General features: G+C 43.7%; 1 protein-coding gene across 1 annotated transcript in view; it reads right to left on the bottom strand.

Moving 5' to 3' along the window:
* Nucleotides 1-6,496: 6,496 nt before the first annotated feature.
* Nucleotides 6,497-17,184, bottom strand: part of FRMD8 (FERM domain containing 8) — a 57,262-nt gene continuing 46,574 nt past the window's right edge. Inside the window, exons 9-11 of the mRNA XM_073554442.1 lie at nt 15,436-15,579; nt 11,071-11,254; nt 6,497-7,122 (exon numbers count right to left, since the gene is read on the bottom strand). Of these exons, the coding sequence (XP_073410543.1) occupies nt 7,013-7,122; nt 11,071-11,254; nt 15,436-15,579 (438 nt within the window). The 3' untranslated portion in view covers nt 6,497-7,012. The remainder of the gene's footprint in view (nt 7,123-11,070; nt 11,255-15,435; nt 15,580-17,184) is intronic.

Genomic DNA, 17,184 nt, shown 5'->3' with positions numbered 1-17,184 from the left:
TTCTCCTAAATCCCCATGCGGTGTTGGATCTGCATCATCATCATCATCATCATCATCATCATCTAACAGCATCTTCACTTCATCAACATGAAGGGGTTTTGACAAATCATGCATTTTCCTTTCCATTTCAGCAGATGATCTGAAGCAAGAGAGAGAAAATGTGTTAGGGAACAATGTGCCCGAGAAGCACACTTTCATTTGTTACAAAACCTTACTTACGTCTATGAAACTTTGCACTATCCATTCATAAAACAAGCTACTGTATATACTTGAGTATACTCCCACCCTTGTATAAGCCGACCCCCTAATTTTGCCACAAAAAACTGGGAAAACTTATTGGCTTGAGTATAAGCCTAGGATGGAAAATGCAGCAGCTACTGGTAAATTTCAAAAAGAAAAATAGATACCAATAAAAATAAAATTAAATTGAGACATCAGTAGGTTAAATGTTTTTGAATATCCATATTGAATCAGGAGCCCCATATAATGCTCCATACAGTTCATGATGGCCTCAAAAGATGCTCCATACAAAATACACCCCATATAATGCTGCACAAAGGTTAATAATGGCCCCATAAGATGCTTCATGGAATAATATTCCCCATATGCTGCTCCATAAAGGTTATGCCCCCATAAGATGCTCCATAGATTATGCCCCATAAGATGTTCCATAGATTATGCCCCCTTATGCTGCCCCATAGATTATGCCCCCATAAGATGATCCATAGATTATGCCCCCATATGCTGCCCCCATAAGATGCTCCATACATTATGCCCCCATATGCTGCTGCTGCAAAAAAAATGACATACTCACCTCTCTGTGGCTGGGGGCCAGGTGACAGTGTCACCGCTGGCGCAGGACCCGGCGCCTGAGATATTCACCTGTCCCCGTTCCATCGCTGCTCACCGCTATTGCGTCCTCTGTCAGTGACGTCCAGGCAGCAGGGGGTGTGGTGCGCACTAACCACGTCACCGCGCCCTCTGCTGTCTGAACGTCACTGACAGAGGATGCGGCAGACAGCGGCGAGCAGCTATGGACCGGGGACAAATAAATATTACATATACTTACCCCCTCTGGCGCGTTTCTGCAGCCCCGCTTTCCCACGGGCTCCCTTCCTTCCTTCTGCAGTCACGTGGTACCGCTCATTAAACTCATGAATATGCGCAGATTAATGATTTTAATGAGCAGTACTACGTGACCGCTGATGGAAGGGAGACCGTGGGACAAGCAGGGGGCTGCAGAGATGTGTCAGGGGGGGGTTCGTATGATCTGACACCCCCGCTCCCCCTCAGACCCCCTGGCGTATTAGACTCGAGTATAAGCTGAGAAGGGGACTTTCTGCCCAAAAAAATGGGCTGAAAATCTCAGCTTATACTCGAGTATATACGGTAAGTTAACAATTGTGATGACTAAAAAACATAAAATACCAACCGTATATAGTGTGACGTGTTCGGGAACAATGTGGCTGAGAAGTCAGCACGGTTATATCTGCTCTTCTGAGTCTCTGCTGTACAACTGTGAGGTTAGGTTTCACAAAGCAACAAGATCCACAAGGTAGCGGGGGTGGGGGATTTCCTGACAATCTGGTGAGGAGGAGGAGGCGGAAATGAAGCTAGAAAGCTGCGCCTGTTAGATCAGTTGTTCCTGGCGGAGGGTTAATATGTGAATAGCAGCCGGGGAAAAAAAAAATGTCATGTCTGATCAGGTGTAGACAAAGAGGCAACGGGAAAATGCGACTCTGGAAAAGGGACGTAAAAGATTAGAAACACAATGGCTTCACGGATGGTATCTAGTGTTACAGCTTAGCACCATTTAAGTGACAGGTGCGGGACTATTTTTGTTTCTTTTTTAATAAAGCAATCATGTTTTCCTAATCCTGTACAACCCCTTTATCTAATGGAATATACATGAAATGTACATTATCAGGTTAGCGCTGCATATTCATTCACATTACACATAGTACATTCATACATAGAAATTTGAATTTTATATTTGATTATCTCTAATTGAATATCTATTTTTATTTTTTTTACTGGATGTTAACAGTGGAAAAATACCAGCATCCCGTGCTCTGTTATTTGAAAAGTCAAACACTGTCACCTAGTGGATTCCCTGAGCCATTCATTTTCCCTATTCATTGTGGACCATGCCTCAGCATAGTACTGGGAGAAAAAAAAAAGGGAAAGGAAAGGCCCCGATTAATCATTTGTGAATAATTGATGTAATTTCTTTTATTTTATTGGCTTTGGCATTTGCTGATTTTTTTGGCCACAAATTCTTCAATATGGGGCAACGCAGTCAATGAATTTGATGCAAAACAAAGATTCATTTTTGTCGTTGACTATTTATTTTACTTTTCAGCTCCAATAGTCTGCAAAGCCTTAAAAAAAAAAAAGTCACAAAAATGCGCCAAATTGAAAATCCCTCCATAAACCTTACATCAGGGGAGGACTGAAGTGAGATGCACAAAATGAATTGGTGTAAAACATCTGCAGAAGCAAGGAAAAGAGAAGACGGGCAGCTGAAAAAGCGACAAAACATAGGGGCTCCAGATTACCACGTTTCTGGAGTAAATGGCTTTGAAAAAAACGCGCAAAATTTTTGCACAACTCCGAGTTAAGGGAATCTATCACCCGGATTTTGCTGCCTGAGAGCAGGCATCACCGCTCATAATACAGGGTGGGCCATTTATATGGATACACCTGGGTGAGCCATTTATAAAGTTGGATCCAAAATGGCAGACTTCAAAATGACTGCCATGGTCACCACCTAGCTTGAAAAGTTTTTCCCCTCCCATATACTAATGTGCCACAAAAAGGAAGTTGATATCACCAATCAATCCCATTTTATTTAGGTGTATCCATATAAATGGCCCACCCTGTACTGTGAGCAACGTCTGTAAGTTAGCCCTGGAACATTGACTGACAGCCATTTCTGCTGTGCTGAGCTGGCTGTCAGTCAATGTCAGGATGTGCTTACAGATGCCGCTTACTACACACTGAACGGTGACTGTAGTCGCACCTGCACGTCTCTGACTAAAAGTTGGAGGCTGCACGGAAGAATTAAGGTAATTTCCTCCCCGTAGCTGGGCATTCAATGTGGAAGTCTATCTTTACAACGCTATTAATCCCATATCTAGAGGTTAATAGCGTTCAGTGACACGAAAGGTTCCCTTTAAAGAATCCCTGTTTTTGAAATTTAAGACATGTTTAAAAGGAAGTCATAAATTACAAATAGGTGACAGTTTCATTAGAGGAGTTCTATGATCCTCTACTTACAGATTTCCAACCACCACATTGTCTGTGAGCCTCAATGTAAATGTGGCCATACTGGAGAGTAACCCACTGGAATTCTGGATTAAAAAAACAAAACAAAACCCACAGGTGTCTTTGTATCTCCCACTGATCACATACAGGCATGTGTACACGTTCAGTACATGCAGCTTTCTGCTGCAAATACTGATGTGTTGGCAGGGAAAAAGCCTGCATAAAATACATTTGTTTTTTGACTTCCTTGTTGCATGCGTTTTTTTCATTCATTACTATGGGTGAAATCTGCAGAAAAAAAATACTGAAATTATAATATAGATCTCTCTCTCTATACACTATATATATATATATATATATATATACACACACACACACACACACACACACATTTACTAGCTGAAGAGCCCAGCGTTGCCCAGGCATAGTACCTAGCTGTGGGTCCTGTTGTCTTCCTTAACATCCCCGCTCTCTACCCGCCAACCCGTTCTATCCCTCCGCAGCCGCGCTCTACATCCAAGTCCTGGTGTCCCTCTACAGCCCCGCTCTCTCGCTCCACAGCCCGATTCTCTTCCTTTACAGCCCTGCTCTCCCCATCCACAGCCCCATTCTCTTCCTTTACAGCCCTGCTCTCGCCGTCCAGAGCCCCGCCCTCTCCCTCCACAACCCTGCTCTCCCTCCACAGCCCCATTCTATTCCGTCACAGCCCTGCTCTCCCGCTCTCTTCCTCCACAGCCCCGCTCTCCATGCACCACACACGGTGACCAGGAGGTGTGCAGATTGTTCACTCAGTGGGTGGAGCTGGGTGGAGTGGGCAGAGCTAGAGAGCTGCAGCATGTGATGGAGTGGCCTGTGGGGGGCGTGACCTAGCGCGGACGGCCGGAGCGGGCGGAGCTGTAGCGCGTGTGATTGGGCGGCCTGCAGGGTGCGTGGCCTCGCGCTGTAGTAGGCCGCAGTAGAAGCTGGGGACTAAATTTAGGCTGGGAAGCTGCAGGGTAGAGGGGGGAATAGCGCAGTTGGCGACAGGGAGCACAGACTGAGCCGGGACAGGGCTAGGAGGGTGCCGACACTATTCGGCCCCTGCCCTGAAGACTGTCTTCCTCACAGCCCCGCTCTCCATGCACTGTCCTGCTGTATCCGTCCTCAGCCCTGCTCTCCAACCGTGTCCTTCTCTGCTGCTTTGTGATTGGTTGGTGATAGACACACACATTCAGATTTATATATAGAGATATACACATACATTATTTTATTATTTATTCCATGGTGCTGTAAATAAGAAGGGGTCACATACAAATTACAGATATCACTTACAGTAAACAAACTTACAATGACAGACTGATACACAGGGGAGAGAGGACCCTGACCTTTCGGGCTTACATGCTACAGGATGGTGGGGAAGGAGACAGTAGGTTGCAGCAGTTCCGGTGTTGGTTGAGGTGATATCTCCAGTAGTGGTGAGGAGGTAACGGGGTCATTGCAGGCTTTCTTGAAGAGGTGGGTTTTCAGGTTCCGTCTGAAGGATCAGAATGTGGTTGATAGTCGGACATGTTGGGGCAAAGAATTCCAGAGGATGGGGGCTATTCGGGAGAAGTCTTGAAGGCGGTTGAGTGAGGAGCGAATAAGTGTGGAGGAGAGGAGGTCTTGGGATGACCGTAGACTATGTGAGGGAAGGTATCGGGAGATTAGTTCAGAGACATATGGAGGAGACAAGTTATAGATGGCCTTGTAGGTCAGTATTAGTAATTTGAACTAGATACGCTGAGGGAATGGAAGCCAGTGAAGAGATTTGCAGAGGGGAGAAGCAGAGGAGTAGCAAGGAGATGAATTAGTCAGGCAGCAGAGTTAAGGATGGACTGGAGAGGGGCGAGGGTGTTCACAGGGAGACCACAGAAAAGGATGTTGCAGTAATCGAGGCGGGAGCTGAAGAGGGCGTGCACAAACATTTTAGTAGATTGAGGGTTGAGGATAGGACGGATTCTGGAAATATTTTTGAGCTGGAGGAGACAGGAGGAAGAAAGAGCTTGGATGTGCAGTTTGAAGACAGGGCAGAATCAAGGGTTACTCCGAGGCAGTGGACTTTCGGTACTGGGGAAAGCGTGATATCATTGTGATAGATAGGCAAGGAAGATCTGTGAGATTGAGGAAAGATGAGGAGTTCAGATTTGTCCACATTGAGCATGAGGAAGCGAGAGGAGGATATGGCTGATAGACCCTCCAGGATTCTTGACAGCAGAGAGGTGACATCTGGGCCAGAGAGGTATATCTGAGTGTCATCAGCATAAAGGTGGTACTGGAATCAATGGGACTTTATGAGTTGACCCAGGCCAAGCGTATAAATCGAGAATAGGGGTCCTAGAACAGAGCCTTGGGGGACTCCAACAGAGAGAGGGTGGGATGAGTAGGTAGTGTGGGAGTGGGAGACGCTGAATGTGCGGTTTGAAAGGTATGAGGAGATCCAGGATAGGGCGAGGTCTTTGATGCCAAAGGAGAGGATCTGTAGTAGGAGGCAGTGGTCAACTGTGTAGAATGCAGAGGACAGGTCTAGAAGGAAGAGTATAGAGTATTGTCCGTTTGCTTTGGCTGTAAGTAGGTCGTTAGTAATTTTAGTGAGGGCTGTCTCAGTGGAGTGATGGGGGCGGAAACCAGATTGTCAAAGAGCAAGTTAGATGAGAGGTGGGAGGAAAGTTCAGCGTGGACGTGCAGCTCCAGGAGTTTGGAAGCGAATGGGAGTAGTGATATTGGGCGATAGCTGGACATAGCCGTTGGGTTGAGGGTTGGCTTTTTAAGGATAGGCGTGATTGTAGCATGTTTAAAGGCAGAAGGGAAGGTACCGGACGTTAGCGATAGGTTGAAGAGGTGGGTTAGGGATGGGATAAGTGTGGTGGTGAGGTTGGGGAGGAGGTGGGATGGGTTCAAGTGCACAGGTTGTGAGGTGCGATTTGGAGAAGAGGCGATTAAGCTCCTTTTCAGTGATGTTGGAGAGGGAGGTTATGGTGTTTGGGCATTGGTGTTATACAAAGGGGTTGTGGTGGTTGAACAATGAAGACTTGCCTTGTTTGGTCGATCTTAGTTTTGAAGTGTGTGGCAAAGTCCTCAGCAGAGATGAGGGAGGTTGGAGGGGCAGTGGTGGGCGGAGGAGGGAGTTGAAAGTTCTGAATAACTGTTTGAGATTGTAGGATAGGGAAGATAATAAAGATGCATTTGTAAAATAATGCATGACACAAAAAAATTACAACACTAGAGAGTTTATTTTACCTTTTTTTATATAAAGAGCATGAGATTAACAGAATATTGTTATTTGTACATAGTAGAAATGAATAAGTGCACCAGATCACTCAAATACCTAAATCCATAGGCCAAATTATGTCCGATTTTAAAGATATATTGGCCTATTCAAAGTTATTAAGATATGATTCACTGTTCCAAGAAATAATTTGTGTATGACACAAAAAGAAGATAGATAACGAGTTATAGAGGAAGACATTTATGCAGCTTGGTCACAAGATGTTTTTGCTTTACAGAAATGAAGGCACTTTTTACATAAAGAAATGATTGGCCGACTTTCCAGGGTATCATGTACATCCTGGAAACCTGAAGGTCCATCACTTTGGATACAGCAGGGAAATCATTAGGCATAGGCACATTGTTAAAGTTCTCAATTTTTTGGCTTGGTCCATACAGTGGATATTAATGGTTCAGTGCGTTAGAAGTCAATTTGGTCTTTGGCTTTCTACTGAAGCCACAGTCAACTCTGGCCAGGAGTCTCCGAAGGCTGCACAGAAGCGTAGCTGTGGGTAGACTGTCGGTTGAAAAATGACGCTGATCTTTTTGGCTTCACACGCTTAATTTCAGTACCTGAAAGGAAAGAAAAGGCAAATGGACATCAATATGACAAGTCACATATTTGTAATTATAGTGGCAGTATTTTACAATAGCTGCACCTAATGCTAGCTCATATTTAAGAACCTGGATGATGAAAGCATCAATATATAGTCCCTCTCCACAGTGAAATTAGGAAATCAAGAATAATAATAATCTTTCTATAGCGCCATCATATTCTGCAGCACTTTACAATTCAGAGGTTTGTATACAACAGTCATAAGTAACATTGTTAAAGATAATACACTGTGTGCAGAATTATTAGGCAAATGAGTATTTTGATCACATCATCCTTTTTATACATGTTGTCCTACTCCAAGCTGTATAGGCTTGAAAACCAACTGCCAATTATGTAAATCAGGTGATTTGCGTCTCTGTAATGAGGAGGGGTGTGGTCTAATGACATCAACACCCTTTATAAGGTGTGCTTAATTATTAGGCAACTTCCTTTCCTTTGGCAAAATGGGTCAGAAGAGAGATTTGACGGACTCTGAAAAGTCAAAAATTGTGCGATGTCTTGCAGAGGGATGCAGCTGTCTTGAAATTGCCAAACTTTTGAAGCGTGATCACCGAGCAATCAAGCGTTTCATGGCAAATATCCAACAGGGTCGCAAGAAGCGTGTTGATAAAAAAAAAAAAGGCCCAAAATAACTGCCCATGAATTGAGGAAAATCAAGCGGCAAGCTGCCAAGATGCCATTTGCCACCAGTTTTGCCATATTACAGAGCTGCAACGTTACTGGAGTATCAAAAAGCACAAGGTGTGCCATACTCAGGGCATTGCCAAGGCAAGGAAGGCTGGAAAACGACCACCTTTGAACAAGAAGCATAAGATAAAACGTCAAGAATGGGCCAAGAAATATCTTAAGACTGATTTTTCTAAGGTTTTATGGACTGATGAAATGAGAGTGACTCTTGATGGGCCAGATGGATGGGCCCGAGGCTGGATCAGTAAAGGGCAGAGAGCTCCACTCCGACTAAGGCCTGTTTCACACTTCCGTTTTTGTGTCCGCCAAACGGATCCGTTTTTTTGACGGAAACGGATGCCAACGGATCCGTTTAAAAAAAACGGATCCGTTTTTTTGACGGATCCGCGGTAACCGAAATGGAAGTCTATGGGACAAAAAAAAACGGATCCTGCAAAAAATGGCGGATCCGTTTTTTTACGGAAAACAACGGATTTTGACGGATTTGAAAAAACGGAAGTGTGAAACAGGCCTTAGACGCCAGCAAGGTGGAGGCGGGGTACTGGTATGGGCTGGTATCATCAAAGATGAACTTGTGGGACCTTTTTGGGTTGAGGATAGAGTGAAGCTCAACTCCCAGACCTACTGCCAGTTTCTGGAAGACACCTTCTTCAAGCAGTGGTACAGGAAGAAGTCGGTATCGCTCAAGAAAAACATGATTTTCATGCAGGTCAATGCTCCATCACATGCATCCAAATACTCCACAGCGTGGCTGGCCAGTAAAGGTCTAAAAGAAGAAAAAATAATGACATAGCCCCCTTGTTCACCTGATCTGAACCCCATAGAGAACCTATGGTCCCTCATAAAATGTGAGATCTACAGGGAGGGAAAACAGTACACCTCTGGGGACAGTGTCTGGGAGGCTGTGGTGGCTGCTGCATGTAATGTTGATCGTAAACAGATCAAGCAACTGACAATCTATGGATTGAAGGCTTTTGAATGTCATCGTAAAGAAAGATGGCTATATTGGTCACTGATTTTTTTTTTGGAATGTCAGAAATGTTTATTTCTAAATTTTGTGTTATATTGGTTTACCTGGTGAAAACAAACAAGTGAGATGGGTATATATTTGGTTTTTATTAAGTTGCCTAATAATTCTGCACAGTAATAGTTACCTGCACAAACAGATATCCTCCTAAGATAGCCAAATCTAAAAAAAAACCCATTCCAACTTCCAAAAATATTAAGCTTTGATATTTATGAGTCTTTTGGGTTGATTGAAAACAAAGTTGTTGTTCACTAATAAAAAGAATCCTCTCAAATACAACTTGCCTAATAATTCTGCACCCAGTGTACAATAATTAATGCAAAATAATGACAACCCTGCCAGTAAGAGCTTACAATCTACAATGAGGTGGGGGGAGACAAAATACTGGTATGTATTTACAATGATGGTCCAGCCATCTTGAGGGAGTGGGGGATAGATGAAGCCTGCATGAGGTGGTCACCAACCAATATTTGTGGTGGTTTTAGGTGCGACGGGAGTTTGATGGAGAGTTAGGTGCAGAGAAATAGAGAATGGACTATATAACAGTACTCTGATTAGGGAACGTGCTAGGTCACCCTAAACAGATGTCTTTTTAGGAAGCACCTGAAACTGTGTAAGTTGTGGTTAGTTCTAACTTCTTGGGGTAGAGCATTCCAAAGAATTGGTGCAACTCGTGAGAAGTCTTGGAGCCGGGAGTGGGAGGTGCGAATTAGTGTGGATGTTAGTCGAAAGTTGCTTGGGGAGCGTAGAGAATGGGTAGGCCGATAAACAAATGAGGGAGGGGATGTAGGGGGTGCAGCACTGTGCAGAGTTTTGTGGGTGAGAACAAGCAGTATAAATTGGATCCTGTAATGTATGGTCAGTTAGTGCAATGACTGAGGCGGAGGCGACCGAGTACCGATTAGCCAGATAGACGACCCTGGGCTGCTGCATTAAGGATGGACTGGAGAGGGTAAAGTCAAGTGAGGGGGGAGGCCAATTAATAGACAATTGCAGTAGTACAGGCAAGAGTGGATCAGGGCAACAGTGAGGGTTTTTGTTGTTTCCATGGTGAGAAAAGGGCAGATTCTAGAGATGTTCTTTAGGTGCAAGCGACATGCTTGCTTTGGGGTTGTCTCTCGTTTTTAATTGTACTGAACAGTAGATTTTATTAACTAAGTATTAACTAAGGCACCATTCAGTGATTTTTCAAATTTGCAAAAAGGTGGTTCGAGCGACAGTTTTTTGGATTCGTGTTTCACCAGTGTTTGTTCATTTTTTACCATTCATGTTTCATGAGTGATTTTCACATATGAAAAAAAAATAAATGCATTGAAAAGCTTCTCCTATTCATTGTTAAAGGGGTTGTCTAGGCTTGGGGCTCAAATCTGCAGTCACTCTATGCGACTGAAGACTTGTGAATCCTCACAGCAAGCACTGTCAGGATCCTCCGGGTGCTGGGAGCTGCAATTTGCAACAAGATGTGCCAGACATCTCTGAATTCACTTTTATTGAGCGAGGTCGCGCACGCCTAGTTGGCACGTGATCACATGTATGCAAATCGCTTACTTGCAGTCACATGCCCGCCTGCTCCTGTCAAATCCTGACAGCTTGTACTATGAGGATTCACAAGTCTGAAGTCTCGTAGAGCGACTGCATACTTGACCCCAAGCCTGGACAACCCATTTAATCACAGACAGAACCTAGACTGCATGCTGATGCAATCACAGAGCCACAGACTTATCTCTGATTTTCATCCGTGATGCTAAAAAAAAAAAAAAAAAAAAAAAGCAAGCCTCCAAGATTTTTTTACGGACACATGGTCTGCAGAAAAACCTGGACATGTGAACAAGCTCCATAGAGTAGAATGGTTACATATCTATCAGTGAAACCACAGAAAATACATACGTGGGAAAACGGACGTCTGAAAGAGCCTTTAGGGAAAGATATTTTCTATGAGAATTACAATTCTTTCAGTAGCAACAGCAGTCTCTGGTTTATCAACATATTGGGCTTCTTCACCGGGATGAGATGGTGAATGGATGGTGGATGTGCCACTGGCCAGATGATGCGCGCTCTCCGATAAGAAAGCAGCAGTAGCATCAGAATAGCGCACAAGGATACTAAAGCTGGCCAAATCATGCGATCAAGCGATCTGCCCACCTTTTATAAAAGAGCTCGTAAACACTCGGCCACGCTACTAGAGACTTACCGTCATCAACGTAATCTATGGTAGTAAGATTTTTAATGCGATTGCACACAACGCTTTCCTGTCTGCGTAGATTGGTGCGTTTCTCACAGTCATGTGAAATCCCAGGAATAGTTTCTGGAGACGGCAAGTCATTACCTTGACTGAGCTCTATGCAATACTCAATCAGGCCACTCATCAGCTCAGCCTGGAAAGAAAAAAAATTGTGCAATTCATTTTAGTAAAGCTTTAAAATAGGTTAAGGCCGTACTATATATCGGAATTACTAGAGATCTGTAATTGAAAATAAATTTTTTTTTTTTTTTTTTTTGGGGGGGGGTTTCTACTAAAAGGGTGCCTGCAATAAGGTACTGTAGTTTAAGAGTGGATTCACAAAGCATAGCTCGCATACTGACACTTACATATAGAGCCATGTGGTAGGGTGGTAGGCTATACAGTGAAATGGCAGCCATTATATTCCCTAAAAGAATTGCACCTATTCTTCTCAGTCTCTAGAATGGCAGACCTACCCAACAATGGAGCAGTAGGGGGTCAAGAGAATCAATAAAGGGAACCAGGCTGGAGAATTATGCCGATTAACCATGGCAGCATGAATCAGACACTGCAATTGTGTAAGTGACCTAGATGACACCAATTCCAATAGTTGACATCATCACAGAAAGGTTGGGATGTGAACTATTTATTAATTTTTTTTTGTTTGTTTTACATTCACTGTGTTCAATAAATATGGTGTTACCATTATTCTATGTGCAGATACAATTATGGCAATACATGGTTTACATAAATAATAGCTTTTATGTTGCTGAATTCATGCAGCCACCATATACGAGGATTGTTGTTATTTTATTTTTTTTTAATTTTTTTTTTTTTTTTTTGGGGGGGGGGGGCACTTTTTAATATAACCATTATTTGGGTACGTGTCCAAAGTATTAACTTTGTTTTTTCCATTTCTCCTAGAAAAAAGTGAAACAAACAAAAAAACAGCAATTCCGCCCTACGGCTCAAATAATGTGTCATTAGTGTTGCGCTCCCTAAAAAGATCACGCCGTATGCTGGTAATTTTGTTTTGGAAAGAGCGAAATAGCAAATTAGGGTTAAAATATTAACTTTTAATTGAACGATTCTTAAAATAAAATCACACAACAAAACCAAAAGTGCAAGTGCACGGACTAAAACACGTAAGTGATACGGTGTTATCAATAAGGCCAGATCAGCCTATGCTGCTAACTAGTAAGCATCTCGAAAGCAAAAATTGTTGGGATGGCACAACGTGCGGAAGCTGATCCACTGATCACAAATTCAGTATTAACATATGAGATGCAGTTACTTTTGTATTGAGAGTGTATCACCAGTCACTTCCCAACGTTTTTTGCCCACAACAAAGGCTCTGATATTTCACAGTAAAACAATTGGCTGTTCTAAATCCACAGCCTCAACCATGGAATGTGTTCCAAAGATCGAATATCCGCCCTCGGCTTTTTTTCATGGACCGGAAGCGCGTCACCCTCTTACGATAATGTGCACTGGATAAAAATGGACGCACACAGACAGGTAAGGCCGGGGTCACACTGCGTTTAGGCAGTCAGTTAACACTATCATTGAGCCCCATTGTCGGGCGCATCGCGACGCATGCCGTAAAGCGGCACGCGCTCGCGATGTGCCATCCACTGCGGGCTGTAGCGTCCCAGGCTCCGTCATCACTAGCGTAGATGATTAATCTGCGCTAGCGGGTATAGCAGGGGTGGGGAATCTTTTTTCTGCCAAGGGCCATTTGGATATTTACACCATCCTTCGGGGGGCCGTACAAACTCCACCTACAAAGTACCTCCTGACTGGCACTGGTGTCAGGACGTGATCTTTCATTGCATGACCTTCAGTGTCCAGTAGTGAACACTGCATGTGTGCGCCCACAGAGCAAGAAGACATTAAAGAGCTGGTGGCAATCAAAATACAACTCCCTGACAAAGCATTGCGGCCCCTGAGAATCTGCCCGGGGGCCGGATAAAAGGTCATCGAGGGCCATAAATGGCCCAGGGGCCTGAGGTTCCCCACCCCTGGGGTATAGCATAACAAGATTGTGTTAAGGCCCCGTCACACTAAGCGACTTACCAGCGATCCCGACACCGATATCAAGGTGTCAGGATCGCTAGTAAGTCGCTATGTGATCGCTGGTGAGCTGTCACACAGACAGCTTCACCAGCGATCAGTACAGCGATGCCGAGCGCCCGGCATCGCTGGCCATCGCTGTAAAAGATAGAATCAAAATAAAAAATATAGTTATTCTCACCTTCCGACGTCCCGTTCAGCCATCCTGCCTCTCTCGACGCTCTGGTCCCAGTGATCCTTTGCGAGAATGACAGCGTGATGTCACGGTCTCGAGGGATAACAAAGTCTTGCGGTCATTCGTGCAAAGGATCACTGGGACCGGAGCGTGGAGAGAGGCAGGATGGCTGAACAGGACGTCGGAAGGTGAGAATAACTTTTTTTTTTTTTTTTTTTTTTTTTTTTTTTTTTTACACCTGATCGCTGGTCTCCCGCCTGTCACACACAGCGATGCGTGCTGGCCAGCGGGAGACCAGCAACCAAAGAAATGTCCAGAGGTTTCTTCCAGCGATCAGCGATACCGGCAGGGGGGCCGCTCGCTGATCGCTGTCACACAGCGATCTCGCTGGTGAGATCGCTGTTACGTCACAAAAGTTGTGACTCAGCAGCGATCTCGCTACTGAGATCGCTTAGTGAGACGGGGCCTTTAGGCTATACAGTTAACGCAGCCCGTCAATGCTATGCGTTGAACGGGCTGCTTAACACAATGTAAACCTAGCCTAACATACGATGACACGCCATCTGGCATACCGTTTGTAGAAGGAGTGATGCTCCTCTGATGAGTGAGAGATACCAATTGTTTTGCTCTGAAACGTCAGAGCCTTTGTTGTGATAGGTGATACTCCCAATACAAAAGTATAACTGAATCGAATATACTTGAACTTGAATGTTCAAACAGTGGATCAGTTTCCACACGTTGTGCCACCCCCACAATTTTTGCTCTCCACATGGTTTATATAGTTAGCAGCAAAGGCTGATCCGGCCATATTGATATGCCATAACATTTACGTATTTGTCAGTCCATGCACTTGTACTTTTGGTTTTCTTGTGTGATCTATTTTAATTTTAAGAATAGACTCATTAAAAGTTAATTTTTAACCCTAATTTGCCAATATCAGTTCATTTTCTGTTGGGTTACCATACATTCTGCTATATATGAAAGAGCAAAATAGTGTGAAACATATACAAGGGTATAGCTAAATTCAGTTTAGTTGTGGAAAAAAATAACTACCGTATATACTCGAGTATAAGCCGACCCCCTTAATTTTGCTACAAAAAAAAACTGGGAAAACTTATTGACTCGCGTATAAGCCTAGGGTGGAAAATGCAGCAGCTACTGGTAAATTTAAATAAATATAGATACCAATAAAAGAAAAATTAATTGAGACATCAGTAGATTAAATGTTTTTGAATATCCATATTGAATCAGGAGCCCCATGTAATGCGCCATACAGTTCATGATGGCCCCATAAGATGCTCCATAGAATAATATCCCCCGTATGCTGCCCCATAGACTATGCCCCCATATGCTGCTCCACAGAATATGCCCCCAATATGCTGCTCCATAGAATATGCCCCCCATAAAATATGCCCCTATATGCTGCCCCATATGCTGCTGCTGAAAAATAAATAAATAAATAAAAATGCCATACTCACCTCTCCTGCTCAGGACCCGGCACCTGAGATATTCACCTGTCCGGGGTCCATCACTGTTCACCGCTGTCTGCCGTTTCCTGTGTCAGTGACTGTTCAGCCAGCAGAGGGCACAGCGCGCACTAAACACGTCACCGTGCCCTTTGCTGCCTAAATGTCACTGACACAGGACCCAGCAGACAGCAGCGATGGACCCCGGACAGGTGAAAATCGCTATACTTACCCCCTCCTGGCGCGGTCTCTGCAGCCCCACTTCTCCATGGTCTCCTGGTACCGCTCATTAAACTCATGAATATGCACATATTCATGAGTTTAATGAGCTGTACCACGTGACCACTGAAGGCAGGAAGGGAGACCGTGGGAGAAGCGGGGGGACTGCAGAGAACGCGCCAGGGGGGTAAGTATGATATCTGACACCCCCGCTCCCCCGCCGACCCCCAGGTATATGACTCGTGTATAAGCCGAGAGGGGGACTTTCAGCCCAAAAAATAGGCTGAAAATCTCGGCTTATACACGAGTATATACGGCAATCAAAACAAAAGATATTGATATCTGGCAATTCAATACATCTGCATTCTAGATATATATGTCTAGAACGTAAAGGATTATTACCTGTTTAGAATAGATTTTCAGTAACTTGTTTACGGGTGTTCCTTCATTGTCACCATCAAATTCAAGCCACAGAATGTGCTCTTCCTCGTCTGGGTATGTGTGATCCCAGGACAGCTCGAAAAACTTTAAACTTAGAAGGACATGCTGGAAAGACAGTAAAATGCAGAAAATGTTATTTAAAATCCATTTCATTACCCGGCGTGTTCTGTTTTTGTAGAATAAATAAAGCAGCTGAAAAAAAAAAAAAAAAAAAAATTATGAAATTTAAAAGTAGCTGTTCAGCCTCAACGAAAACTTTACTGGGCAAACAGATGGCTTAAATCAGGCATATTCATCTGCTGTCATGCCTTCATGGATCCATCATATGTCGCATTATTAATCTTCTAAATGAATGGAAGCAGTGACATCCTGTTTGTCAGTCGCCTCACCACTGAAGCATGTGATTGGCTACAAAAGGTCGGGTGACTGGAATGGTGAGTAAACAAGAGGCACATTCATTCTATGACATGCTGTTCCAGTCACCTGGCCATCGAGCCAATCAGAGGCCTCATTGGACAACATGTTTTCCTGGAGGCTGGACAAGCCCTTTAAAGAAAGGAGTCTGTCAGCACAGAATGACTATTTAAACCAAGCACAGGCACTCTGTGCACCCTTGGCGAGGCCAAATAGTGCAGTGCGCCTTCCCACCTATTTGTTTTCCATCCATCTCTGTCCCTCTCCTCCTTAATGGAAAGCTCTGGCTATACAGGAGCCAGACGACGGTTGAAGTACGGTAGATAGAAAACAAGTAAGAGTGTCTGTGCTTGGTTTGAGCAGTTAAGTCGTGCTGACAAGACTCCCTTTAAAAAGGGTCAACAACATGTAATATTTAGGATCCCATCCCAATATATAGTAGGTGTAATGATAATATTACCAACTACCTCCAAGTAGAAACGTAGTATAGTTCTTCTGATTCACCATGTTGCTTAGCCCATGTGCAGGGCATTGCAGGAACTTAGGTATCCATGGTTACGACCACTAATAGTGACAGTTAGTTGTTAGTGGTTGTGACAATTGTTACCTAAGCTACTGCAATGCCCTGGACATAGGGTTAGTAACAGAGCGAATCAGAGGAACTATACTACATTTCTAATTAGAAACTGGGTCTGAGCAGAAAAAGTAAATTAATGTGCATGCAAAATGTAATTGCATATGAACACATGACCTTTACACAGAGAAAACCAATAGCAAAACACAAAACAAATATCCTGGAATAAAAAAAAAAAAAGTACTATTACTGGTGGTTCAGTCCCTCTGTCCTTGTTCACATTTAGGTCACTTGACAAGTGGAAGGGTTTTAAATACAAGAGTTAGGACTGTCCCACAAGGGTTGCCGTGACGTGGCGGGATGGCTCCTACATTATTTTGATCAAAATTATGTTAACTAAATACCCTTATTATTACTATTATTACTACCTTCATGCAATTTTTGCAATATATTTTTTTACTTTTTTATTCCAGGATATTTGTTTTGTGTTTTGATTTCTAATTAGAGGCATTTAATATTATTATTATAAATACTACATATTGGGGTAGAGTCTTGGAGATTGGAATACCCCTTTAACTCCCATTCTTTTCTATATGCATGCCAGATATCGAACATCTCAGCTACTCTTAGCAGTTTACATAGTGCCCAATTCCTGTGGTCAGAGCAAAGATGGATTATTCACATCTCTGCCATCAGCCACAAGAGCCCGATGTGGAAATAAC

Source organism: Dendrobates tinctorius, unplaced genomic scaffold, assembly GCF_039654945.1.
Source record: "Dendrobates tinctorius isolate UK_male_01 unplaced genomic scaffold, ASM3965494v1 ptg000211l, whole genome shotgun sequence".
Classification (NCBI taxonomy): domain Eukaryota; kingdom Metazoa; phylum Chordata; class Amphibia; order Anura; family Dendrobatidae; genus Dendrobates; species Dendrobates tinctorius.
The sequence above is the reverse complement of the archived record's forward strand: the minus strand, read 5'-3'. Positions and strand labels throughout refer to the sequence as shown.